Source organism: Monodelphis domestica, chromosome 1 (assembly GCF_027887165.1).
Source record: "Monodelphis domestica isolate mMonDom1 chromosome 1, mMonDom1.pri, whole genome shotgun sequence".
Classification (NCBI taxonomy): domain Eukaryota; kingdom Metazoa; phylum Chordata; class Mammalia; order Didelphimorphia; family Didelphidae; genus Monodelphis; species Monodelphis domestica.
Window position 1 is genome coordinate 742672873 of NC_077227.1, and position 27939 is coordinate 742700811.

General features: G+C 41.1%; 1 protein-coding gene across 1 annotated transcript in view; it reads right to left on the reverse strand.

Annotated features, from left to right (window-relative positions):
• EBF2 (EBF transcription factor 2) overlaps nt 1-27939 on the reverse strand; it is a gene marked incomplete at its 5' end in the record, with an annotated part of 108406 nt that overhangs the window by 23445 nt on the left and 57022 nt on the right. The window contains 4 exon segments of the mRNA NM_001164534.1: nt 1975-2063; nt 21621-21747; nt 22889-23019; nt 26566-26683. Of these exon segments, the coding sequence (NP_001158006.1) occupies nt 1975-2063; nt 21621-21747; nt 22889-23019; nt 26566-26683 (465 nt within the window).

Sequence of the window (27939 nt, forward strand, 5' to 3'; positions counted from 1 at the left end):
TTCTCTAGGAGCTATCCAGAGTTCTGAAATGACTCTGGTGCTGCCTTTTGTGAAATTTGATTCTAATAAAGATGAATTCTCTCAATAACATACTCTCTTATTGAGAGAGAGACAGGCAGACAGAGACACAGTGACAGAGAAATTCAGAGAGAGAGAGAGAGAGAGAGAGAGAGAGAGAGAGAGAGAGAGAGAGAGAGAGAGAGAGAGAGAGAGAGAGAGAGAGAGAGGTGGGGGGAGCAATCACTGATCCCTTTTCTCTCATTTTGTCTTTGCCACCTCCTGTTTTTCTCGCAGCTTTTTAAATCACTATTAACCTATTTTATAGAACTCATTTATTTGTAGGGCTGGGGCTTTTCCAAGAGGAAAATAGAGGTGCATTAGTGAAGCAATTATGGGCTTTTAATTTTTCTCATGATACAGAGAAATAGGAACTTCACAATTTGATATCTGAATGTTTAAAGTTCCAATTTGGGAAAAAATAAAATGTCTCCCAGCAATTTAATGAGATATAATAAATGTGATCAACTTTTTAATATAAATCAAAGCTAAAATAACATGTCAGACCCATATCAAGTAATTTTTCATAGGTAGACTTATCAAAGAGATGCTTTTCATAGCAGTTATAGACACAAGCCTATCTTGCCCTGTGTAATGCAGGTGTACCACTATACACTTCTACCAATGTTATTTCACAATAATGTTAATACACCAACCAAATCCCACAGTTATAACATTATTGGGACAATTTCCCAAGGCAAACATTTGCCAGGTGACAACTTGGGCTAACTCTTGAGCCCAAATGGAGGTAAGGCTAGGTGTCAACCTTACCATTGCCCAGAGCATTCAGTAGATTGTGTTTCAGTGAAACCACTGACACCCATATGACATTGATTCACCTAAACTTGTGTTTTCATAAAAATGAGTAAACAACATTAAACAAAGGAAACTCATAGATATGTTCATAGGAAGCAATGGAAATGATGCTGACATTGGAATCCCATGTGAATTTGAAATCTGGCTATACTACTTTCTGCCACTATGCTTAGGCAGATCTCTTTCCCTCTGGTTTTCTTCAGTGTAAAATAAGGAGGTTGGACTTCTCTTAAATAAATGTTTCTACTCTAGATCTATAATCTTACATATTATCTAGTTGATTACTCATAGAAACCCATGATCAGAGAATTAGAGGGCACCTTGAGATTATCCAGTCTAACCCTTCATTCTACAGAAGAAGGAACAAAGGCCCAGGTAGGACATAAGCCTTTAACTCATCCTGCTTTATCCACTCAAATTCAGAAGATCTTAGAAACATAGGTTGAGACCTAGAAGAGAATTTAGGGTGTGTTTCCTCTGATACCATCATTTAACAAATGAGGGAAGAAAACCAGAGTGTTAAGTAGTTATTGTTTGTCCTCTGTTTCTGAAGAGGACCAATAACATTACTGATGATTCTTGACTTGGCTATGAATAAATTAAAGTGAGGCAGTTACACAAAATCATCAGCCTCACTCTCTCCTCCAGAGTCATCCAAGTCCAACTTGTCCAAACTCATGCTGGTGGTGAGAGATGCAGACTTTGAAACTAAGTTGACTGTAAATACAACATGTTTTCCTGATAACTGATGCATAAACAGAGTATATTAATATGCTATGGGACCTTTGTATTTCAAAGAATTCACTTATATAAAGTGAATTGCCTTTTACAAAGATTAATCTAATTAATCTTATTTGAAACTCTGCATTTTCAGGTGTCAGGTTTTTTAGCACATCCCAGTAGAACATTTCAAAATTAGACTTTATCATTGGAACATTTTGTGCACATTAGACACCTATATCCCAAAGAAAACCCAAAAGAATCTTTGCAGCCAAGCTTCAAGGCTTATTTAGAAGTAAGAGAGTTTGTTTTCAGATGCAACTCATTTTACTAAAGTGCCATAAAATGGTTTTTAACACATCAGTCTCCAGAATGATTTACCTTTGCTAGTCTTTCTGGATCTCCAGGATGCCTTGGAATGACTTTCTGCAATCTCTGGAAGCCATAGTCTATGGTAGGTTCATTTAATGCTGAAAAAGAAAAGTCCCAACTCCTGAGTATTTGTTTTGTTAAAGAAAAAAAATTTAAGAGGTTGTCACAGTTGCTACCATTCGCAGAATAACACTAATGGTTCTAATAGTAGGAGAAATGTTGGTGCTATCATTATTTTGCTTAGTTATTTCACGCTGCTAAGAAAAGGATGAAACATTTAATAATAACAAAATGGAAAGATGAGTAGGGGGAAGTTGGGAGGGGGAGATATAAGCTGCAACTGCTAACTGCTAATGAATTGTGATTTGCACATGAGATGAGGTGCAGGAGAAAAAGTGGCATCAAAGATAGACATGGCCTCAAAAGGAGGTTAGTCGGCCACCTTTTATGAGATAGAGATAACCACTGGACAACCCCAGTGCTGCACTGGGAACTCTGAAAGATTAAAAATTGAATGAAATAAGGAAAGACCTTAATGTCCTTACAGGGGATTAAGGAAGGAAGTAGAGAAGAATACTACAAGATAAGAAGATGTGGATGGGTTGGAATGAATGCCCTTTTCTTCTCTATATATACACCTTGTATGGACCCAGTTATTTAAATGTTGTCTGTTCATTTAGAACGGAAGTTCCATGAAGGCAAGGACTGGTTTTGCTTTGTTTGTTTGTTTGTTTGTTTGCCATCCTTGGCATTCCTAGCACATAGCATAGTGACTGGCACTTAGAATACCTTAATAAATGCTTGCTGATTGACACCAGCTCCAGTTGCACCTCCTGCAAGATGGTTTTCTTCAGCGCCCCCATTGTTAGTGTGCCTCCTCTTACCTGTGAATAACTAGGTTTATTTCCTATTTTCTTTTCTGCATCCCTGGTGAATAGAATAGAGGCTCCTTGAGGGCAAGGATTATTTTATCTTTGTCTCCCAAGCACCTAACAAGGCTCCTTCCATGTAGTTGGCACATCATAAAATCTTTGTGAGCAAAATTTAATTCAATCCATGAAATTATGGATAAATTAAAGAATAAAAATACAATACTCACCCTTGTGTAAAAATGCAGATGTACTCTAATGTCACATTTGATATTTAAAGTGTTTGATTTGAAGAGATACTTATGTGAATGGTAGGCTTAGATTGGAAAGAGATCTTTTAGGACCTCACTGGCAAAGCCGTGGCACACGTGCACAGCCAGCACTTGGGGAGCTGATCCATTCCCCCTCTTCCCAGCACCTAGGACATTTTTGCATGCCCCACCCCTCTGTCCAGCCTCCCAAAGCAAGCACTTTCTCCCTCAACTCTCTCTGGTAATCCAGGGGATCACAAACAGCTTGAATTTGCCATCTGGGCACTCAAACTGGGAAAAGGTTCACCAACTCTGTTATAGGACATCTAGTACGACCATCTCTTTTTAAAAATGAGAAAAGTCAGATTCAGGGAGGAAATATGGGCCTACCAAAGGTCACACAGCTGGTAGTGGACAAAAAATGATATGAACCCAGATAACCAGGCCCTTTGACTCTCAAACCAGCATCCTCTCAATTATATTATGCTACCCTCTATAACCTGTATACTTATTAAATTGGTCTGAATATAGGCTGAAAGTCTAAAATTCTCTCTCTGTCCTCTCCTCTCCTCTCCTCTCCTCTCCTCTCCTCTCCTCTCCTCTCCTCTCCTCTCCTCTCCTCTCCTCTCCTCTCCTCTCCTCTCCTCTCCTCTTCTCTTCTCTTCTCTTCTCTTCTCTTCTCTTCTCTTCTCTTCTCTTCTCTTCTCTTCTCTTCTCTTTTCTCTCTCTCTCTCTGTCTCTCTCTTTCTCTGTCGCTGTCTGTCTCTGTGTCTCTCTCCCTCTCTCTGTTTCTGTCTCTCTCTCTCTCTGTCTCTCTCTGTCTCTCTGCTCTCTCTCAAAATCCTTACCTTCTGTCTTAGAATCAACTCAAAGTTAGAAGAGCAGTAAGGGCTAGACAATTGAGGTTAAGTGACTCACCCAGCAGGGTCTCACAGCTATAACTCTTTTCTAAATGAAAAACAAATAGATGTACCTGAAAAGGAATATTTATCATAGGCTAAGCCTAAATTTGAAGGAAAGTATGACATATATTAGGATTAACAAGTTGTGATTTCTTTCTTTTATTCACCACTAAATAAACAAATGTGTACTTTGTGAAATTATTTTGTTTATTTGTTTAAATAAATAGGTATATGCATTCATACGTGCACCAAAATTGCACTAAGACTTTCAGGACACCCTGTATAAATGTTAGCGATTATTATCATTGACAGGTAATGAATTCCTCTTCTTTAGAGCTGTTATTGTTCAGTGGTTTCAGTCATTTATGACCCCATATGGGATTTTCTTGGCAAAGATATTGGAGTGATTTGCCATTTTCTTTTCCAGCTCATTTTACAGGTGAGGAAACTGAGGCAAACAAGTAACTCTGGGTCACTTACATGACTAGCAAGTTTCTGAGACCAAATTCGAATTCAGGTCTTCCTGACTCCAAGTCTGGTGCTCTCTGCACTGTATCACCTAGCTGCCCTCTGGAGTCTTTAGGCAAAGAGTGATTGGTCAATTGTGAGTATATCATCACTTTTAGGGTATGAAAGAGACAGACACTAAGACCTTTCAGGTCTTCCAACTCTGAAGTTCTGTGAGAGACAGAGTGATCTAGAGAGAGATCTCTGGATCTGAAATCAAATGAATGATGTGTAAATTCTCTGAGCCATTCATTTAACCTTTCCAAACCGGTTTCCTCATCTGCAAAATGAGAAGGGATGGAATTTCTGAATGAAGTCTAAGGGTCTTTTCAGCTCAATCCATCAATCAATCAACAAGCATGTGCCAGGATACAGAGAGAATAATAAAATATATGCTGCTCCCCCTCCTAAAGCCTCCATTCTAACTTTGGAGACATGTGCATACAAACACACACACACACACACACACACACACACACACACACACACACACACACACACAAAGCAAGTCCAAGGTGGTTGGTAGAACCAGGGAAGATGAGGAAAGGTATTGTGTGAGCTGAGTCTTAAAGAAGACCAGGGATGAAGAGGGGGTGCATTCCAGGCAGAGAGCCACTGTAAAGACAAAGAAATGGGAGACAGAGCACCATGTTTGTAGAGCAGCAGGGAAGCTAGGCTGGCTAAACTGCAGTGTCCAAGGAGGGGAGTCAAGTGTCAGAAGGCTAAAAGGGTAGGAAGGAGCCAGATTGGAAAGGCTTTAAAGAACCAAACAAATGAGATAAAATTTCATCCTCTCTGAAAAAGGGAAACTTTGTTGAGCTATAGATATACACTTTTAGGATGCCAAGATCCAGTGTACAATCTTGGGAAGTTCATTTATAAGCTCTCTGAACCTAACTTTGTTCTTCAGAAAAATTAGAGAGCTGGATTTAATTATTTTTATGGTCCCTTTTAGCTTCGACATCCTGTGGTTTTGTGATTGATTTTTCCCCCACTGAATTGATTGGTTGTAGAAAAAAAAAACAACTAAAAGGATCATTTATCTTAACATCCTATAGACATGTGTTCAGTGTTCACTTCCACCACTTTACATGTCCAAAGCCAGCTTCTAGTTTTAGTATTGTACTCCAGTTTTCTAAGAGAATATCCAAGAGAAATATAAGGAAACCTTCAATCACTAAAGTCCAACCATTGCCCAGCACAATCCCCACCAATCAGCAGCCTCTCCTGCTTCTTGGTAAATGGTGATCATGGGAAGCCATTCCAGCGCCATGTCTGATGGGCACCAGAAGAGAAAAGCCTGCATAGCAAAGACCCAAAGTGAATTGGAATCACACCCCAAACCATAGGCTGTATTTATCTATGTCTTTCTTTAGTAACATAACATTAAGGTAAAAGGTCATCTCCCCACTGAAATATATTTTATATTTACTTTTTTATTAAATAATTATGGCATGGCATGAAGTTAAATATTACAGAAGTTAATCAGAAGGGAATTCAATCGAGCAAACCCCGACCTGAGAATTTCGTCTTTGCTATACATAGAATGTCTTAATCCTCCACTGGGAGCCATTTGGGTTTACTTAAGGAGTTTAATAATATACATTTCAACTGCCACAGAATTTAAATCCCATTTGGATCAGCTTTGAAAAACTTTCATCAATACCTTGAGATTTCATAATAATTCTCCTGAGGCTCAGAATCTCATGTGTCATTTCATCTTCAGATTGTGGGTCTGATGATTAGGTTACTTACATACATACCTTGTGTCTGGCCAATAGATGGAAACTGTAAGAATTCTATTTGGATATTTTTGTTTTTAACCACAACATTTTTAACTAAAAATATCTAATGGGAACCACCACATCTATAGCTTGTGAAAAAAATCTGGGCTGGCCCATGTCCAATATTAATTTTTTGAAAAAAAGGAAAAATTGTTTCATTTTTTGGGCAATTTTTTGTTTCTCAAAGAGAAGCCATGAAGGCTTCCGCCATGATGATGGACCCACTTCAAACACCATGTAGCCACTTTAAAGTTATATAGGCCTTGTCATACTCAGTTTCCTCAACGGAAACATGGGGTCAGTAATACTTGGACCACGTACTCCACAAAGTTATTCTGAGAAGAGTATTTTGAAAAATTAAAAGCTTTATGGAAAAGTGGAGGATATTCTATGTAAAGGAGGTTTTTTTTGTGACCCTACTACCAAGCACCAGGGTCTTGGTGAATGCTTGCTTATTGAATCCCTGTCACTTCATCCATCTCAGCCTTAGTTGTACCATCTCTAAAAATGAGAGAGTTGGAGTAGATCTCTACAGTCCCTTTGACCTCAGGGAAGATGATGCTTCAGCTTTATGGTCCAAAGTCCCCCACCATCATCTCATTAAATGTTTTTAGATTTTATGAATCAATCAATGAAGTAGTTACTCTCTTCAGCCAGCTGGGGTACCCTACCTCAGGTTATAGGGAAAAGAACATAGAATCATGGGAACACAGAATATAGAAATCAAAGAAACTTAGAGATCATAGCACCTTAAAGTGGGATCTGGAAGGCATCTTAGATCCCATCTAATTCCAGAATCACCAAAACCCACCAAAATTCCAAAATCAGCAAACTTGCTTTAGAAGCAATCCCAGTGGCCATCTTGCTATAATTAGCAAGAATCAATATTCATTCTACAGAAAAGGAAATTGAATCATGGATTGATGAAGTCATTGGCTAAGGTCCTACATTTAGGAAGTAGCAGAGCTGGGGTCTGGACCTGGGTTACCCAATGCCAACCACAGGGCTTTTTCTTCAACAACATTAATTTTATTTCAGAAGTCTGGGCATGCTAAGCCTTGGAGTTTCCTACTGGCCTGTCAGCAGAAAGGTCAAAGGCAAGAATTGTAACTTTCAGAGTTTGACAGGGAAAAAAAAAGGTGAGACCCTTTAAAGAGAATAAAACCCACTTCAACAAAAGTACTGCACCTCCACTGAGATGAAGTTAGTAAGTTTGCTTTAAAGGGATTTGAAAGAAGGAAGGAGAAATGGAATAGTAGATGGAGTCAACTACCTAGTCCTCATCATGAACGGAAGTGGGCAATTGTAGAAATGCAATGAGTTTATAGGCAGTCTGAATCCCAGCTAAGCTATGTGACCTTGGGAAAGTCATTCATCTTCTAAAGGCCATCTATGGCATTAGACTGGATGTTCTCTAAGGTTCCTTCCAGCTTCAAATCATAAACTTGGAGTTGGAGGGCATCTTAGAGATGTTAAAGTTGTCATTCTTGAGAACAAATGCCAAAAGCTAAGAAAAAGTTTTAGAAAGAATTTTATTTATTTATTTGGCAGGTGAGAGAAACACAATCCAATTTCCTTATTTTATAGATGAAGAAACTGAGTCCAAGAAAATGGAGTGATTTGTCCAAGGACACACACTTTATATAAATGACAGAACTGCGATTTACATGCTCAGTTAAAAATCCAGAATTTTTGTCAATATACCAAATGATCATGGTGTGGAGTAAAGAGCACAAGACAAGATGAGAGGCCATGTGGGCTCCAATCCCCATGTAGGTCAAAGACTGGGTCTTCCTTAGATATTTCTCCTCCAAGATGTAGCACACTGCCCTAGGTGGTGCTTAACAAATGTTTATTGCATGAATAGTCTTGATTCTCCCACTTATTCACTATGCATATACCCTTTGGAAAGTCATTTAAGTCATGTAGGTCTCAGTTTCCTCATCTGTAAAATGGGGAAATGTGCTTAGACAACCCCAGATTTTTCTTTCCTCATTTCTAGAGTTCAATGATCCTCTTTGGACAAGGACAAAATGAAAAGGGACTGTAGTCCTTTTCAATTCAATTGGGGGTAAAAATTCTTGAGTGCAATGAGAACTCTACAAAAAATGACCAAGATTAGAAAGTGACTACTAGCTTCTTGCCTGGACCATCCCAACATTAGGTGATCTCTCCTGGAACAGAAGAGCATGCTGTTGGGTTTGCTAGCTTCCATTTTTGGTAAGATGTATCTCTTCCCCCATCCCCCAACCCACTGAGTATAATGGCAGATAATTTTTTTTCTGATGGTTTTGAGGAGATTATTTCTAAGCCCTTTATTAAGAGGTGGTATCCATCTTGTGGACAGAGCAATGAGGATGTGAGTCAAACACCTGCAGGGCACAAGTGAAAGATTAGATGGAAGCCTTTGATATTTAATTTTAAATGAAATATTAATTTAATATTTAATTACGCTTGGGGGTCAGGAAAGAGTGTAGTGGCAAAGCAGGGTGTTTGAAGAAGCCCTTAATATACACAGTTAAGGAGACAACTGTAAAAATTAAAGATAAATTTCAAGGGTAAATCTAAATGCCACCATGGAGCTATTCCACATGTCCTCCCGCTCCCCATAATGTGTATTTAGAATATTAGAGCTGAGTACGCAAAGCTGTTAAGGAGCTGCCTACCACTCTGGTGGAGGAGCCCTCCTCCCTTCCCCATTCTGGGGCTGCCAGTGGGGCCATCTCAACTGAAATGATGCATCTGAATTTCACGTGGGGGGGCCACTGACAAGCCCCAGGACAGCAAGAGGGCTGTTGCTTCCACCTGCTTCCAGTTGGAGGAGGGAACAATTGTCCTCAGGCTGGCTTTTGATGTTTGATTTGGGTGCTTTTAACTAAGAAACAGATTCATTTCTTAAATAGTTTTTTTTAATGCAGGGTAATGATTTTTTTAAAAGAGAAAGAAAGAAGGGCATTAAATGGAAGTTGGATGAGCTCTTTACATTTGAGATTTGGCTCGTGTATAATGTTTTTAAAAATCTACAGCAATTTTTGGTTTACAAATCACAATAGAAACCTTCATTTCAGTACTTCAAAAGGTTATATTCTCATTGAAGAGCATACACTTTGCAAGGCTCAGGTCACAGTTCCCTTACTCACTTTATCCTGTGAGACTCTCACCCATCACCTCCCCGAAGTCCAACCAATGACCGGAGTCCTCTCTCTAGCTCTCTCCCATCCTTTAGGTACCATGCAGCACACTGCTGTCCAACAATTATGCTAAATTCTTCCTGTACTACTTTCCTATCACACAGCTCCTGGATAGCTATCATATCTTTTTTTTTTCTGTATGAGCCATCAATGGCAATGATTGCAGTCTATTCCAATCTACCATACGCCCTTCCATCACTCTCTGGTTCGTTCGCCATTTTGAATCTTTGGGTACAGTTGTTTCATGATCCATAGACATACAGCATTATCTGAATCAGAATTTAAAGGATGCCTTCCCAATCTCTCCCTCTCCCAGATTCTTTTTTTTTTAAACCCTTATGGGGGTGAAGTGACTTGCCCAGGGTCACATAGCTAGGGAGTGTCTGAGGCCAGATTTGAACCCAGGACCTCCTGTCTCTAGGCCTGCCTCTAAATCCATTGAGCTACCCAATTGCCTCCCCCTCCCAGATTCTTAGTGAGAGATATAAATGGTTCCCCAGTCTTTTCCTGAAGATACCTATAACCTATTAAGGTCACCAAAATTCTACTTTTGGACAGCTCAAAGCTTGAACTGTCTCTGAAATCCTGGAATAAGTCAACACTCAATCCCCTCAACAAAGAGGCAGAGGGACTCCCTCCAGAAGTATGCAAACATAAAGTCTGAAGACAAGGTGAAGACTGGGAGAATGAGAAAAAAAAAAAGCACCACCATGAAAAGCTATTATACTGCCAGAGATGCTCAAGGCATAAACCCAGGGGCAGCTAGGTGGCTCAGTGGATAAAAAGCTAAGCCTGGAGATGGAAGATCCTGGGGTCAAATCTGAATTCAGATACTTCCTGGCTATGTGACCCTGGGCAAGTCACTTAACCCCAATTGTCTAGCGCTTACTACTCTTCTGCCTTGGAACTTATACTTAGTATTGATTCTACAAAAAGTAAGGGCTTAGGGGAAAAAAAGGACAAAAACTGAGAAAAGAATGACTCCAAAACATCTACAAGCAAAGCCTCAAAGAAAAATATGGATTGAACACAAATTGAACTAGAATCCCTGGAGGAAATGAAACAAGAGTTTAAAGTTTCTTTTATAAATGAACTGAGGGCTCTAGAGGAAAAGATAAAAAAAGAAATAAAAATTATGGAAGGAAGAATTGGAAAGGGATTTAATAGCTTGGCAGAAAAGGTACAAAATTTAACCAAATAGAAAATTCCTTCAAAATTAGTATGAGTCAAATGGAAGTGAATGATTCTATGAAACAATTTGAAAAGTTTAAAAACTGAAAAACTAAAGAAAATATGATAAAATATCATGGCAAGACAACTGATTTGGAAAAACTGATTGAAGAAAGATAATTTAAGAATAATTGAAAAGAGGGTAGAGAAAGGACTTGGAAAGTGGGTCTGAGTTCCATTTTCTCTCAATTTTTCCCCTCATTAGGGGCTGAAACTAGATGGCTTCTAAGGTCCCTTCCAACACTAAATCTATGCACCTTTATAAGCCAGGTTACAGATAAAAAGCTGGTCCCAAAGCCAGGAAGACCTGCATCTATATCTTGCCTCTGATGTATACTAGTGGTGAGACTGGATGGGCCATTTAAGCTCTCAATGCTCTGGATAATTCATTTAGACTAAATGGGAAGAAAGATGCCAACCTGCATTGGGTAGAGAAAATGTCTTCACTAGGATGATCACAAGTCCAGGCTCTCTCCATGCTATCCTAAGGCTAGTTCTCTGGCCCATGCCCAAGGTAATGACCTGCCCCTATTTTCCTCAGCTCACAAAAGAAGGGGGAACTTTTTTGGATGGGAAGGGGCCCCTTTAGGTACACCCCAGAGAATCCAGAGGCCTGGGTAGAGGGGATAAATAATAACAAACCATTGCTTCCTCCAACAGGAGACTGAGGCATCCTATCGAATGGTGGCATGAGACAAAACAGCCCCATGATATCATGAGTGGGAATAAAACATGTCATTTTTCAGAGGTGGGGCATTGCTCTTGCAACCCTTGGCAGTAGCAACACCAGCCACCTCAGGGAGCTGATTACTCCAGTTGGCTAATTGCAGCAGGTGAGGCTAAAGTTAATGGCTGGGGCTCATTATGGTGGCGCCTCTCTCAGCTCTAAATTGTCAATATAGGGGTACATGGGAAGGTTCTGGGTTTCCCCAACTAACTCCTCTGAATTTTCTTTCTAAAAGAACTCCACGTTACCTCCCCTACCCTCAGATTTGATCAGGTGGCTCTCCCAAGTTTCCATCCAAGACCCTAACACAAAAGAATGAGGTTTCAGGTTTCTTCTTCTCTATTGCCAGGATTATTTTTCTTTTTTTCAAGCATGCTAGAGAGGAAATTAAATTTTGAGTTAAAGGAGCTAGGTTTGAATTTGGCTCTTTTACTTGCTAGATATGTGAACTTAGACAAGTCTTTTCTATTCTCTGAGCCTTTGGATCAACCATAAAACAAGACATAATGACCTCTAAGGTGACTGTAAGCTCTAAATCTAGGATTTTGTGATCCTATATTTTTTGTGAATCATTGTGTGCCTCAGTTTCCTCATTTGTAAAATAAGATGGCTGAGCTAGATGACCTTTAAGGTCCCATACATAGCTAGATCTATGATTTTGTAAGCCTCTTTGTGCCACATTTTTCTCATTTGTAAAATAAGGGGGCTAGGCTAGATAACCTCAAAGGTTCCATCCAGATCTAGACCCATAATGCTATGAATGTCTCCATTTTTTTCATTTATAACATGAGGTTGGACTGAATGGACTTCAAATATCTTCTAACTGTCCACTCCTGATCTAAATGAGCTTCCATGATTGGTTAAATATCTGTAGTCTATTCAACAGTCCCCAAAATTACAATCACAGAACCTCAGAATTTGAAGGGTCCCAGGTTTAGAGCCTTGAGGCTATCTAGAGTCCAACTCCCTCATTTTACACTTGTGAAAACTGAGATGAGGGGAGGTTCATAGTGTAAGAATGGGGTCAAAACCAATCTGCCCCATTTTAGCCTTGATACCTTAACTTGGTGGGAACATGTCTTAATCAATTAATCACTCACAGACCTTAGACGAAGTGCTAAAAGGCCTTTTGAACTGGAATCGTGTTTGGATAGATGGGGGAAACTTGGCCAGACCCCAGGGATCGTCTATAAATTCTCAAGCAACTTAAGAAGGGATGGAATTCCAGAAATTGGAGCAAGTATGGCTTTCCAGCACACTGGTGAGAAGGAACCATCTGGGGAGGAAGCAGAGGGCGGCCTCAGTTTTGGCCTTGGCAAAGCGTCTTCTCCCCCTCTCCCAACACCTACTCCCTCCCCACCAAAGAAAACTTTGGCCAAGAGAGGACCTCATGAACCTCAGAGGGTCCAGAAGATTTTAGACTTCTTGTTTTTCCATCAGTATTCTATGGACGTCCCTGAATTGGTGGGCAACAATGTCTGCCTTGTAAACAAAGGATAGATCTGACTCAGATCCATTATACTTTGAGGGAACTTTTTTTTAATCATCCTACGAATGGGAAAAAAGAACATCTAGACACTAGGAGCTGTGAGTTCCCCCATTGCACCCTCCCTACTTGGACTCTCTATATTGGTGGAAGAGGGTGGCACTAAGATTGGAGGGGGGATGTTTGAGGGGACCGTTTCTACCCAGATGCCCTAGTAAGTGCCATTTCTAAAGCTGAATGATTATATTAATCACATTATTAATAATACACAGTTAGAAACTTGACTGGACAGATGTTGCTATCCAAGATCTGGAGCCATGAGATTCATCTCTGAGAATGGAAGTAAGGATAAAGATTTTCAGAGCTAATAAGAGCCCCAAGGCATCATAGAATTCTATATCAGCAATTTGTAGGAACCTTAAAAGGTCATCTAAGTCAACCCCTTCATTTATTTTATTATTTGAAAAAAAAAAAAACCCTGAGCTTCCATCTTAGAATCAATACTGGGTACTAGACTAGATCCAAGGCAGAAGAGTGATAAGGGCTAGGCAGTGGGAGGGGTGGGTTAAATGACTTGCCCAGGGTCCCACTGCTAGGAAGTTTCTGTGGCCAGATTTGAACCTAGGACTTGTCAACTTTAGGTCTCACTCTCAATCCATGAACTGCCCCCAATACCCTTGTTTAATTGATAAGAAAACTGAACAAGAGTAGGGACAGGTTTGATCACAAGTCCTCTGACTCTAAATCTAGTACTTACTAATCAGTCAATCAACAAATATTTAAGTACTTTTTATGCGCCAGGCATTGTACTAAGTTCTGAGGATGCAAAGAAAAGCAAAAAATATTTTCCCTACTGGTTTAAGTCCTTAATCAACTGTATTGTTGAACCTTTCCCCAAAGAATTCCCTCTACAACAACTCTAGCAAAAATTCATTAAACCTTGACTCAAAGTCCTCCAATGAGGGAGAGTTGACTACCTCTGGAGGTAAGCCATCCTACTTTTGGACATCTTTTTTAGGGAGGAGAGGCAGCTAGAAGATCCAGTGGATAGAGTGCTGGGCCTGGAGTCCAGAAGGCCATAATTTAAATCTGGCCTCAGATTATCCTAACTGTGTAACCTTGGACAAGTCATTTAACCTATTTGCTTTAATCCACTGGAGAAGAAAATGCAAACCATTATGGATTCTTTGCCAAGAAAATTCCATGGGCATTATGGTCCACCAAGTCATGGAGGACACAACATAGCTGAACTGTTAACAGCAATGTGTAGGCAATTTTTCCTAGCTTCAGATGAAAACCCATCTCTTCAATTTCCACATAATTTTTTTTCATGAGGTTTCCAGGCTTTCCGCCATTTTGGCCACCCTCCTGGGTATTGTAGATCTTTCTCTCACAGGGGAGCCTGATATCAAGAGATGGACAAGAACCTCAGGTCAGAGAGCACCAAGGGTTCATAAAATCTACCCTGAAGAGATGATGCTTGGTGACTTGTGAGATTTTTTATATCATAAGGAATTGGAGCACTTTGGTGTATCCTTTAGGAATAACAGCCCTTATGTAGTGCTTAAAGGGTTACAGAGGACTTTGGGCAAATCATTTCAAATGAGCCCACCATACTCCCCTGGGGCCTTTGCCCATGCCTCTCCCTTCACAATTATCTTGGATGACTTCTCTGTTCCTATGCTCTCTCTCCCCCCTTCCTCTAGAAGTTTCACAAAAGCAAGCTCTTTGTTTTCCCTTCATTTTTCTTTGTGTCCTCAGTGCTCAGCACACTGCCTGGTACACAGTAAGGGCTTAATAAATGTTTGGTGATTGAGGGGTTGGTTTTTTTTCTATAGTCTCAGTGCCTCTCTCACACTACATAGTTGCCAAAATTATTTTCTTAAAACACAAGGCTAGTTATGTCACTCCCTACTCAGGGAACCCCAGCAGCTCCCTATTGCCTCTCAGAAAATTTTTAGATCCTCTTTGGACTCTCTTTTCCCAGTTCATAACCAGGTCCCTTCTACTCTTCAGGACTTCTGATACATTACTCCCCTTGAGACTCTATGGCCAAGCAAGATTGGCGTCTGCACCAGATAGGATCCCTGGTGTGTCTTGAAGATTCAGCTCAAATGCCACCTTAATGAAGAGGTCTTACCTGGTCCTCCTTTCTCTGCAACTTTATCTTCCATCTACTCTAGATGTTTTCTGGTTCTACAGTCATGCCTGACTCTTTGTGGCTCGATTTGGGAACTTCTTGCAAAAGTACTGGAGTGTTTGTCATCTCCTTTACTGGTTCATTTTACGGATGAGGAAACTGAGGTGGAACTTGCTCAGGTCATACAACTTGTAATTGCCTGAGGCCAGATTTGAACTTATGAAGATGAGTCTTGCTGACTCCAGGCTGGGTACTACATCACAGGGCCACCTAGCTTCTCTAGATGTCTCATGCCTCTTAAAATATCCTGTATGAATTGATTTAGGTGTGTGTTGTCTCCTTTCTTGGAAAGTAAACTTCTTGAAGGCAGAGCCTGTTTATGTTTTTTCTTTGTAACCCCACCATTTAGCACAATGCCTGCCTGACATCTACCAACTACTTAACAAATAAATTTGTTGATTGATTAATAAACACTTACTGAATAGGTAGAACCATCAGTTTGTGCTCATATGGCCTTCAGGAATCCAGGAGGTAGGCACTCTAGGCAGGCTTCTCCTCCACTTTACAGATAAGTAAAATGAGGCATTTACGGCTTAAGTGACCATGGATGCAATCCGGTGTCAGAGGCAGATTTCCAACCCAGATCTCTCCCAACACAATATCCAATGCTCTCTGCACAGTACCCCATTGCCCATCTCAGCTCTTCATATTGTTACTATTGGACCATCTGATTCATCTGACCTAGGGGAGCGGTAAGTTTATATAGAAATCCTGCTCTCAAAAAGCCCATCTAGATGGAAAGATGAGAGCCTTTTGTCTGCAGGAAAAGAAGCCAACGTATGACAGACCAGCATGGGACAGGGCTCAGGTCTGACCCCGGAGACAGCCCTTCCAGACATTTCCAGGGAACATTCCATCTCATTCCATCTCCGGCCATTGGTCTGAGCCTCCCTACTGGGTTACCAATTAGTTCTTCTTGTCAAGTGGCAGTTTTCTCTGTGGGAAGGGACTCGAGACCACCAATTCACTTCCCGTGGGGTCTGGAACCATCCCCAGATGGTCTCTGTTTCCCAACTCCACTAAACTGGGCTACATTTGATCCAGCAACCTCAAGGCGAAAGTTTCTGGCTAGAGTTACTGGGCTCCAAAGCTGTCCTGACACCCTCCCTGGGTGGTTTTGATTTTGTGTTTTGCTTGCTGATGGTGGCAGAGGAAGACTATGGCTCTGGAGGAGAGTGTGGGCCTCCCTCTTCCTCTTTAACTACTCTTCTTACACACACACACACACACACACACACACACAGGATCCATCACAAATTAAAATTAAATATTTCTGGGGCCAGAACATGGTCTTCCAGCCAGAAACATCTTTCTACAAATATCTGCCTTTCTCAGGATCAGATTCAACAGACACTAAGGTTCCTTCCAACTTTAAAATTCCATGATTCTGTCTTCTAGGAGTCTTGGACTAGATGAGGTTACAGCTTAAAATGTTCTATGCTACTATGACATCACCAGGCAATGCTTCTATATTTTTTTTATTATGGTGATGATAGTGTGGTGAAGGATACGATGTTGATTATAAAGAAAATGCTTTATTCTTTGATCTAGTAATCTAGTAATCACTACTAGGACTGTATCCCAAAGAGATAATAAAAAAGGGGGAAGGACCTGTTTGTACCAAAATATTTATAACCACATTCTTTGTGGGGGCAAAAACAAATTGGAAAATGAGGAAGCGTCCCTTGATTGGGGAATGGCTGAACAAACTGGGGTATGGGATGGTGATAGAATACTATAGCCTTACAAGAAAGATAACAGGATGATTTCAGAAAGAACTGGGAAGACCTCTGTGAACTGATGCAGAATGAAATAAGCAGAACCAGGAAAACATTGTATACAGTAAAGGCAATATTGTGGAATGATCAAATGTGATAGACAACGATTATCAGCAAAACAATGATCCAGGGCAATTCTATGGGACTTATGACAAAGCATGCTATCCACCCCCAGAAAAAGAACTATTGGAGTCAAAATGCAGATCAAATCATGTGATTTTTCACTTTCGTTTACTTGGATTTTTATTTGGGGGTTTTGGTTTTATATGATTATTCTCTTGCAAAAGTGAACAATATGGAAATATGTTTTGTATGATAATACATGTATGACCCAGATTGAATTGCTTGCCAGCTCCCAAAACAGAGAGAGAAGGGAAGTAGGGAGATCATTTGGACCTTAAAACTTCAGAAAACTTATGTGAAATTTTGTTATTATATGTAACTGGTAAAAAAAAAAATATCTTCATCACAAAAGGAAATAAAGAGAATGCTTAAGGACGTTGTAACTCTACAGGCATTGGCCAAGGCAGTACTGGGTCATGGAAAAGAATACGCGTGGCTAGGGGACAGGTGTAGGAAGATGACCAGGCTCAAGGACTAGCTAGGGTCCAGCTTTAGTTTTGGGTCACTTAGCAATAGGGACTGGACTTGTGGTTTCATTTGTTTTTGGAAATCCAGGTGAGAAATTTCTTTCTACCATTTCTAGCCTTAGAGAGCTACTAGTCCCAGTAAAGAGTTAGGGGAGGGATAAAAAAAAAGGCACAGACTCCCCAAGAGCTCATGAATTGACCTTTCTTGGGGCAAGTTAGGGATAAAGGAGATTTCTGTATTATTCTCACCTTAGTGCCATCTCACCTCTGAACAGTGGTCCACCCTGCCCCAACTCTGCACTGAGGAAACAGCTGTGGAACTATACTCTAGATCCATGAGAAACTCATATTTTTTTTTATTTCCATGACATAATAGGGCTAAGATATTGGGGTACGCTGATCAGATCAGGGTTTAGACCTATTGATATCAGGAACTCCTCCTACCAATAAAATCTCCAGCTGTCCTGCTTCTTAGAATCTGGAAGAGTTGCATGGGGCATCAACACACTTCAATGACTCACCTAGGGTCACACAGTCAGTATAAGCCAGAAGTGTGCCTTGCAATTCAGGTCATCCTGGCTCCAAAGCCAATGCTTCCACCACCAAGTCAATATTTGTTTTCATTGATGATTGAATGAATGAATGAACAAATGAATAAGTGACTATATCAGCAGATATTCATGTCAATTAGTTTCATTCCTTTCAAATTAGTTGCCTTTGGAAGACTACATGTTTAACCAGTTAGAAGGGTAAAGTGGTTACTTAGTGTGCCTTCAAGTTCAAATCCTGCTCAGAAACTTACACTCTCTTTGACCCTGGGCAAGTCACCTGACCTCAATGTGCCTCAGTTTCCTCATAAGTAAAATGGGGATAAGAAAAGCAGCTGCCTCCCAGGGTCCTTATGAGGCTCAAATGAGCTCACATGAGAATTTTGCAGCCTTTTATACAATATAGAAACACTAGCTGTTGTTGTTGTCATTGTTGTTACTTAGTCTGCCAGTGCTCCACATGTCACTGGCACTAGCTCTTCTCTTGGAAGCACCTTCTGAGCCCATTTACGAGCTACAAAGCTGCCTCGTGATTTTATTGCCACTCCTAAACATCTCTGTCACCTCTTCCCATCTTAAAAATGTGAGGAGCCGAGCATTAGCTGTAACACAACCACGGCTTCACAGCCCTTTGCCTCGACTTGAATCTCCACTCAAACGCAGGTCATGTCCAAGAATGTCGAGTCTGCTATTAAAGCCATATGGAAGGTTTCCTGGACTGTCTGTGTCTATTTCATGGAATCGTAAAACTTTTAGAGCTGGAAGGGGCCTTGGAGATCTAACCCCCCTCCACCACCGGCACCACCATTTAATAGATGAGGAGCTGAGTCCCACAGAAGGGAAGTGACTTACCTGTGATCACACAGCTAATTAGTGGCAGAGCCTGGAGACCCAGGACTACTGAATTTAATTCAAGAAAGTATAAGTGCTTCTTATGGCCAATATCCCGATTCCACCCAAGCTAACATTCTTTCTTCTAGAGACTCTCACTACATGTTTTCTTTCAATTCAATCCAATCAAGCCAGCATTTATTAAGCACCTACTCTGTGCCAGGAACCGTGCTGGATGATACAGAATAAAGATACAAAAATCCTGCCCTTTGGGAGCTTTTGTCCAACATGAGAGGAAAATAATACGTATGCTTATATGTATAAATCTGGAAAATGACTTTGTTGTTCTTCAGTCATATCTGACTTTTTGTTACCTCCATTTTAAATTTCCTTGGCAAAGATATTACAGGGGTTTGCCATTTCCTTCTCCTGCTCTTTTTACAGATGAGGAAACTGAGGCAAAAATGATTAAGTGACTTGACTAGGGTCACACAGTATTTGAGGACAGATTTGATCTAGGGTCTTCCTGATTCTGGGCTGAGAACTCTTATCTATTGCACCACCTAGCTACCCAATTTTTGGTCCCAAATACAGCTGCTAAATAATCCCCTGCTAGGTAACCATTGGACACTGATAAGATAGAAAAGAAAAAAGAATAAATGCCCTCAAGATATATGTAGTAGCTCTGAAAGGAGTATCATGAACCTGGTACATTTTCCCAATTTGCAAAATTCTTCCCTTTTTTACCATCATTTTAAAGCAAGCAACTTCTTTTCCTTTTCTTTCATTTCAAAGGATAACTTTCTACGTAATCTTCCTGCCTCTAGTGACCATCCCCTCCAACATGGCTTCTGGATCACTCAAAGATTCATCTTCAGAAATCACAATTTTCATGGCACTCCCCTGCTCAAGAACCCACAAAAATCCCTATTGTCTCATGTATGGATTCTTTCAATTCCTCTGGGCATTATTTTCCACATCTGTAAAATGAGGGGATTGGAGTCAATGATTTCTGATTTCTCTTCTAGCTGCAAGTTAGTCCCTCCATAATCTGGATCCACCCTACTATCTACCTAACAAAATTCCTACTACCCTTCTTCCCTGCACATACCTTCTACCTTCATTTTGCTCCCTTACTGTAACACACGACTGATTCTTTTTGCTATTCACTGAAGCACAGATTTTGAGAGTTGACAGTGGAGACCTCAGTGACCATCTTGTCCCACCAATATACAAAACAAATCCCCCATGCTATAAATGGTCATTCAGGCTCTTTGGGAAGATTTCCAAGTGAGAAGGGGGAACCCACCACCTCTCTTTTTTAATCTTTACCTTCTGCATATTGATTCTAAGGCAGAAGAGTGGTAAGGGCTAGGCAATGGGGGGTTAACTGACTTGCCCAAGGTCTTATGGGTAGGATGTATCTGAGGTCAAATTTGAAACCAGGTTGTCCCATCTCTAGGCCAGGCTCTCAATCCATTGAGCCACTTAACTGCTCCCCAACCCCTTAAAGCAACATACATTCATCATCATTGGCTCTATGATCCAGTCCATTTGGTCTTTTACTGTTTCTCACTCATAGAACTCCATTTCCCATCACCTTGCATTTGTCCTGACTCTTCTTGAGACTGGAATACAGTCATTTCTCATCTCTGATTCATAGAGTCCCTAGTTTTCCTCAGTCCTGAGCTCAAGCACCACCTATGGGAGCCCTTCCTGATCTCCCCAACTGCTGATGCCTTCCCCCCTCATCTTGTACTTTCTTCACATATAGTTCTTTATGTATTTTCTACACTAAAAATAGGATTTTGTTTTTGTCCATGTATCCCCAGAGCTCAATGCCTGGCATATAATAAGTGATTAATCAATGTTGGTTGGTGGCTTGAAGAAGACCTTTGATCATTTCGTTTCTGTCCTCCTGGACCTCAAGAGTTTAAAGCACTCTGCAAACCTTTGGCTGATCGGTACAACTCTTTCCCCCAACTTGCTATGACCTTGTGGCCCACAAGATTGGATTCTGTATAAGACAAATCTAGTTTGAGCCTCCACCCAAGATGGTGGCTTATGGAATCATAGGTCTCAAAGTTGGAGAAGTCTTGGAGATGAGGTTGTCCAACCCAAGAATACCTTCCACAACACATTTATTTCATAGAATCAGAGAATGTCAGTGTTGGAAGGGATTCAGAAGTCCTCAAGTCCCAAATCTCATGACAAAGAATCCCACTCAACATCCCCACCAAAGGGTCACCCAGCTTCTGCCTGAAGACCTCCGAGGAGGAAGCTGGGATTCCTTTACCCTATATGTTGGGTTAGATGATTGGGCTGAAATCCTTCTAGTTCTGTGCTGAGGGTTACAGCATTACTCCATGTGAATCTGCACCCCAGATGAATAAACCCAAAGAACAAGTCATCGGCTAAGAAATTAATGGTTTGATTTGTATTCACTGAGCTGATTTCCTCACTGGGGGTTCTTACTGCTAATGAAGTCACAAGGGCTGAACCAAAAGTCAAAAACAATCTGTCCTCCAGGTCAAGATCTGGTAAAATAGCAGAAATATTTAACTCTTATCACAGCAGGGAGAGGGGCTGACATTTACAAGGTCCTCATGGTTTTCCAAACCCTTGACAGATATTCTTCAACTCAGTTCTCAGAGATATTATTATCCCCATTTTACAGATGACTTAGAAAATGAAATATGGTGGAGACAAGACCTAATTAGGAACCAGAACAACAAAGCCTTGAAATCATCTTTGCACTTACCTGTGTAGATGAACCGTCCTGGGGCCCCTTTGCAGAACTGTTTTGACTTATATGATAATGTCACTTCTACCACGCCAGGGATGTGTCGAGGGGGTGTCTGGACTCTGATGGCATGAGGTGTTATCAGCTGGAGAGGAAACAAGTGAGAAAAAATAATGGGGAGAGAAAGAGCAGAAGGGGCTATCTCTCAGCCCTTGTGCAACACTACCCCCCCCCCAGCCACAAGGTCTTTGGAGTGGTCACTAGCCATTTTCACACCTGGAGCAACAAACCAGAAATGATCCTTGGATGGGCTCTAGCAAAAATGTTTTTAAAAAGCAGGGACTACCTTTCTTTTGCCCATGTGTATCCTCAACATCTGGCTTGTAGTAGACATTTAATAAATGTTTGTTGGATTAGAGGAATGAATAAAATCAGCTTGGAGAACAAATTCAGCTGATGAGGTGGGAAGGGAGGGTAGAAGTCACCACAGGAGGATTATTCTTGCTCACTAGAGTCCTATGCTCAGTATTCTTTCTCAGCTGCTGAAGTACAAGCACGTTTCAGTGCCTACTACATTATAATAACCTGAGAACATAGCCCTGGACCCCCTGCCCTAGTTAAGATGTTTTCTGAATACAACACACACATTCTTCCCTTCACAACTTAGCCCACTGTCAATAAAGCCTGTCAATTTCCCCTGTCAATAAAGCCTGCTTCTTTCTTTCCTGATTTCTTCAATCCTCCCCTTCTTTCATTGCCCAACTCAATTCCTACTTTTAGGGTGGCTTTCTGGGCTGTTCTAGTCTACCCTGGAAAGTTACAAGATGGCAGAGATGATACCAAGCCATGAAATTATAGACTTCCTCAGAACTTGGCTTGAGCACTCATCATCTCCATGAGCTTGGACAAACCACTGAACCAATGTTTCTTCCAGGCCTCAGTTTCCTCATCTGTAAAATGTGGGTTAGACCATCTCTAAGGTCCCTATGATCTCTGAATCACATGACTTATTATGTCTTTGGGTCCCCAACTCCTAGCACAATGCCTGGAATAAATTTAGTTGGTGCTTTTTGTTTCTATCTTTATCACTTATTTGGCACTTAAGAGAAGCCATTGATATCCTCAATCTCTTTACACCATTTGTCTTCCTTTTCTACAGGATTATACTCCGCACCCTCCACTCCTAACATGGTCCCTTACATGTAGTAAAGATCGACCAAATCTAGGTGACTGGAACTGAGCTCTTGAGCCGATGAAGACTGGCTGAAGAGATTGGCTTTGCCTACCTCACTCCATACAAGCATGGTGCCAAACACAACTTGGAGTCCATCAAAGAAATTGTCCCCGATGATGATCACCATGGCCCCACCGGTGGTCCAACCTTCACTCGGGCTGATAGCTTTGATGCAGGGGGTAGCTATGGAGACAGAACCATAAATTAGACTTGTTCCTTCTGTTCTTGCAGATCAGGACCTCAACAGGAGGGTCTTCATGTTTCACCTTCTAGAGTTAAAAAATCCCCAAACATTGCCTTCTTGTCCACACTGCCATTACCTAATCAGATACTTGTTTGCTCCATGTCACAGTAATATTAGACCAAGGCAATGTGGCATTGCCAGGACAAACTAATGGATTTGGTGGGCAGCCATACAATGGTTAGTTAGGATGCTGGAGTTGGAATCGGGAAATGCTGAGTTTAAATCCTCTCAGATATTTCCTAGTTGTGTGACCTTGAGCAAGTTACTGAATTGTTGTCAGACTCAGTTTCCTCATCTTTAAAAGAGGAATGATAATAGCACCTACCTGGCAAATGTGTTGTATGGTTCAACTGAGATCATATATTTAAAGTGCTTTAAAAATCCTAAAGAGCTTTAGGGCTGTTGTTGTTCTATTATTTCGATTGTGTCCAATTCTTCCTGACTCCATTTGGGGTTTTCTTGACAAAAACAGTGGGATGATTTTCCATTTCCTTTTTCAGCTCATTTTACAGATGAGGCAAATAATAAGGTGAAGTGACTTGCCCAAGGTCACATAGCTGAAACCAGATTTGAACTCAGCACTTCCTGACTCCAGGGTCAACACTGTGCATTATGGTAGTACTTAGTTGCCCCCAGGTACATCCAGGCTACCTATTATCATTATTAATATTATTGTTATCATTTTAAGAGGACCTCAACCCCAACTCTTCTACTTACTCCCTGGATGACTGGACATACCACTTAATCCCTCTTGGCCTCAGTTTATTCAACTATAAAATTAAGGGGTTGGTCACTAAGTGATTTCTCAAGTTTCTTCTGGCTCTAAATCTATTCATCTAGGTTGAAACTGATCATATTGCATAGAAAAATAAAATGAGGGAGGCCATTGCCCCACCATCTTCAGCCTCGGCTCGGTAAGCCTACATCCAGATCACTGGGAGCAAATTGGGATATATTTCAAGAAGGATATGGAGAAGCTAGAGCACCTGGGGAGAGAATGGCCAGAATGTAAAGGGACTCAATGATAGCATATGAGGGATGGCTCAAGAACCTGGGGATGTTCTGCAAGGAAAAGAAAACGCTATTGGAGGAACACAAGAGATACTCCAATATAGTGGGAAATGTGCCATGTTTTAATCCTAACTCTGCTATTTACTACTTGCGAGACCTTGCATAAGTAACTTTACCTCTAAGGGCCTCAGTTTCTTCATCTGTAAAATGAGGGAATTGGACTAGCTGGGCTCTGTAAATCTTTGATCCCTGATAATAACCTCTTTGGACCTCAATTTCCTTGTAGTTCCTTGAACACAAAATTCTATATCCCAACTCAGAGAGTTTTTACCAGTTATCCCTCATTCTTGGAACACTCTCCCTCCTTAGCTTCATCTCTTGACTTCCCTGTCTTCCTATGAGTCCTTTGCCTGCTATAGGAAACCCTCTTTGATCCCTTTAATGCTAGAACCTCCTTTCTATAGATTCTCTCCAATTCATCTGGTATTTAGCTTGTTGGTACATGGCTTTTCTTATGGTATCTCCTCCACTCGAATGTGAGATCCTTGAAGTCAGGGAGACTCTTTTGCTTTTCTTTGAGTCCCCCAGGGTTAACATAGTGCCCAGCAAACAGTGGGTGCTTAATAAATGCTCGCTGCCTTGACTTAAAAATTATAGGGCTGAGCTTAGCTACCATGACACTAGGACCTGATTGGTAGTTTGGGATATTTGAAAGGCTGCCACATGGAAGAAGTATTAGATTCGGTTCTACCTGAAGTCTCTCCCAGTTTTAGATCCACGATCCTAAGATGCCATGGGACAGAACTAGCACTAGGCTGGAGGTGTAGGCAGAAAGCTTTGTGCTTACCAAAGTAAATCATTTCCTAACGATTCAACTCCTCTTAATGGTTCATTTCACACTGAGATAAGAATTAAATTGGTGATGACCCATCCCAGAAGGTAGTGAGCTCTCACTACTCAAGGTATGCAAGCAGAGGATGGATGCCCATAAGTTGTAAATATGGTAGAAGGGAGTCAGACTTGGGACAAGGACTGGATTCAATGGACAGGGTAGTGGAAAGGGCTGAATGGCTTCGTTTCAGTCTTGGCTGGTTCCACTTCTCTGGGTCTGGTCGACCTAGCTGGCTCTCCCAATTCTGCTCAAGCTCGGGGAGGCTAGAATTCTCATTTCACGGAGTTTCTTCAAAAACTGCTGTTGTCGTGACTGTATTTTTCTAAGTTGATCACACTGGAAAAAAGCGTTAAATAAACACGAGAACCACACCCCAGCCTAGCAGAGGGATGTGTTAAGATTTACAAGGCTGATTCCTCCTCTAGAGAGCGAGGGCGAGCGAAAGCAATGTAGGAGAGCTTCGGAATTTGTTTTTCAGACCCTACCGAGAGACAATTCCTAATCATTTTCCTAACTTTATGGGACGGATTGTGTTTTTTATCCTCTCCCATATGCTCAAGGCCTCTGGACTTTACATCCCATCAGGAACCCAAGATGGTTTCCAGGCCATAACTAAAGTCAATTCATCACTCCATTTCCAACGTTGACAGGGTCAAAGGTGGAGGAGAACTTTGGCAGGACTCCAAAAACACGGCCCTACTTGGAGCAGCCAGTCAATCACATCCAATCAGTCAGGGGAAAACTGGATGGGTTCCGAGCTCCGAATACTGGGATTTTCTTCTCCCCTTTCAGAGACCGCTGGGGGAGAATTAACAGTGCTCCAAATTCTTTACTGATTCAATCATGTTCTTCCAGTTCATTAATTCTTCTCTGAGCTGATATAGGACACATTTTTGTCAGGGGGGAGGGGGTGGGGGGGCAGCGAAATATCATAACGAAATAACGAGCCAGCTCGGCCATTCCCCGAACGCTCCCAAGTCGTCTCCTCTTACGAGTGAGTGGGGTGGACGTGGGAAGAAAAGGTGAGCCGGGCTTTATCGGAGGACGTGGCTTATTTTAATCAATGGATTTCGGTGGCTTTTTTTTTTTTTGACAACTTGAAACTTAGCAGTTGAGATATTCCTAATTGCTTTAATGCACTCTGAAAATCACCCCGAGCCAACCACGATTCCTCCCTGGCCAAGCAAACAAAAATCAATTAGTGTCAATTCCATCCTGCATATTGTTAGGTTTTGCCCACAATTTGTTTAAGGGAACAAATGACACTTTTTCATACATGCCTGGTGTGGAAATGTTTAACTAAGATGTCACATTGCTTCATTTGCCTGAAAAGCTTGTCTAGAAAAAGAAAAAAGAAAGAAAAAAAGGAGATGGAAGAAATCCGAAGACTTTGGCATGCCGTGGTGTGTGTGTGTAAGTGTGTGTTGGTGTCTGTTCGGTGGGAGAGAATTACTAGTTTGAACTTTGTTTTTAAAGCCACACATGGCTTTCGGCAAGATTCCCAGCACCCTCCAAAGGAACCCAGCTGAAATCTGATCGAGGCAACCCGAAGCCAATTTCACTTTTCTCGCCAGTCTCCTACCTTCAGACGGGTCCAGCCTCCTCGCTCTCCGCCCGTGCTTAGAGTTGTTATGAACAAACATGTTGTCAGAAACAGCCAGCACGTGGCCATCCACATTCACCGTTGTTGATAGCACCACCTGCAAATGTTAGAAGAAGGAGGAAAAAAAATAGCAGTGTTTACCTTTGTATGAAAGAGCCCCTAACCAGAGTCCCAGGAACAGAGAGAGAATCAAGCATGGGATCAAGGGAGACAAAAGAGGGCAATTCCTTCAGACATTTACTGGCTGGGTGACTTTGGATCAACTAGTAAATGACTTTGAATCTCAGCCCTCATCTGTGAAATGGGTATAATTATGGAAAATAGATTCTATCAACCTCACAAGGTATCTGAGAAGATCAAGCTGGCTGTCAATCTATAAACTAGTATGATATCTGAGAATAATAGATATCGTTGGACTTGGGATAAAGAAAACTGAGTTCAAATCCAGCCTCAGACATTTACTAGCTGTGTGATCTTGGACAAGTCATTTAATCTCTCTCTACCTCAGTTTCCTCATCTGTAAAATGGAGGAGTTAATAAAGCACCTATTTCTCAGAGTGAGAAAATGTATGTAAAATGATCTGCAAACTTTAAAATTCAATGGAAATACAAGCTATTGTTCTTATTATGGTTGAGTTAAATGGAATCTTCTCAAATTGAATTAATTTAAAATGAACTGAAATTAATTGAGCTACATTGAGTTGAATTCAATTGATTCATAGCTCATCCCTCTTGGTGGAAATGCCAGATTTGAGTATCGAGGTATTTAGAGCAAAAGAGAAAAGATGGGTGTGGAAATGGGAACCTAATTGACACAAATCAGTCAATCAGTGGTCACTGAGGTCCTATGATGTACTCAGCACTATGCAAATCTTGGTAGAGTCAAGAACAAGAAAGCAAAAGAAGGACAAGTAACTAACCCAAGGCAACTGTGGCTTTGCCTCAGGGTACTCAACATTTTAGGGGGCCAAGAGTACTCCCAGTGAGTCTTCCAGCAGCAGAGAAGCTACTGAGCTTAGCACTTAACAAAAATAACTACCAAATATTCCCAAAGTCTTAATACAGATTTAAAGTGGAATCATTTAAATAACTTTAATGATTTCAAGCTTCAGTGGCTTAAAAGTATACTAAGACTTTTGGGACACCCTGTAGTCCAAGTATTATTAAGTATAAGAAGCTATCAGAAGGTAGGTTGCCTCGGAGTTGAATCACAGTAGCCCAGAGGAAACATGAGCTACATAAATCCAGAGACATCCCCATCCCAAATGCTGTAATAGGCCACTTGTGCCCGACCTGTGTTAGAGTCTTCCAGAGTCATATTGGATTGATCAACCGTAGTTGGATCCACTCCAC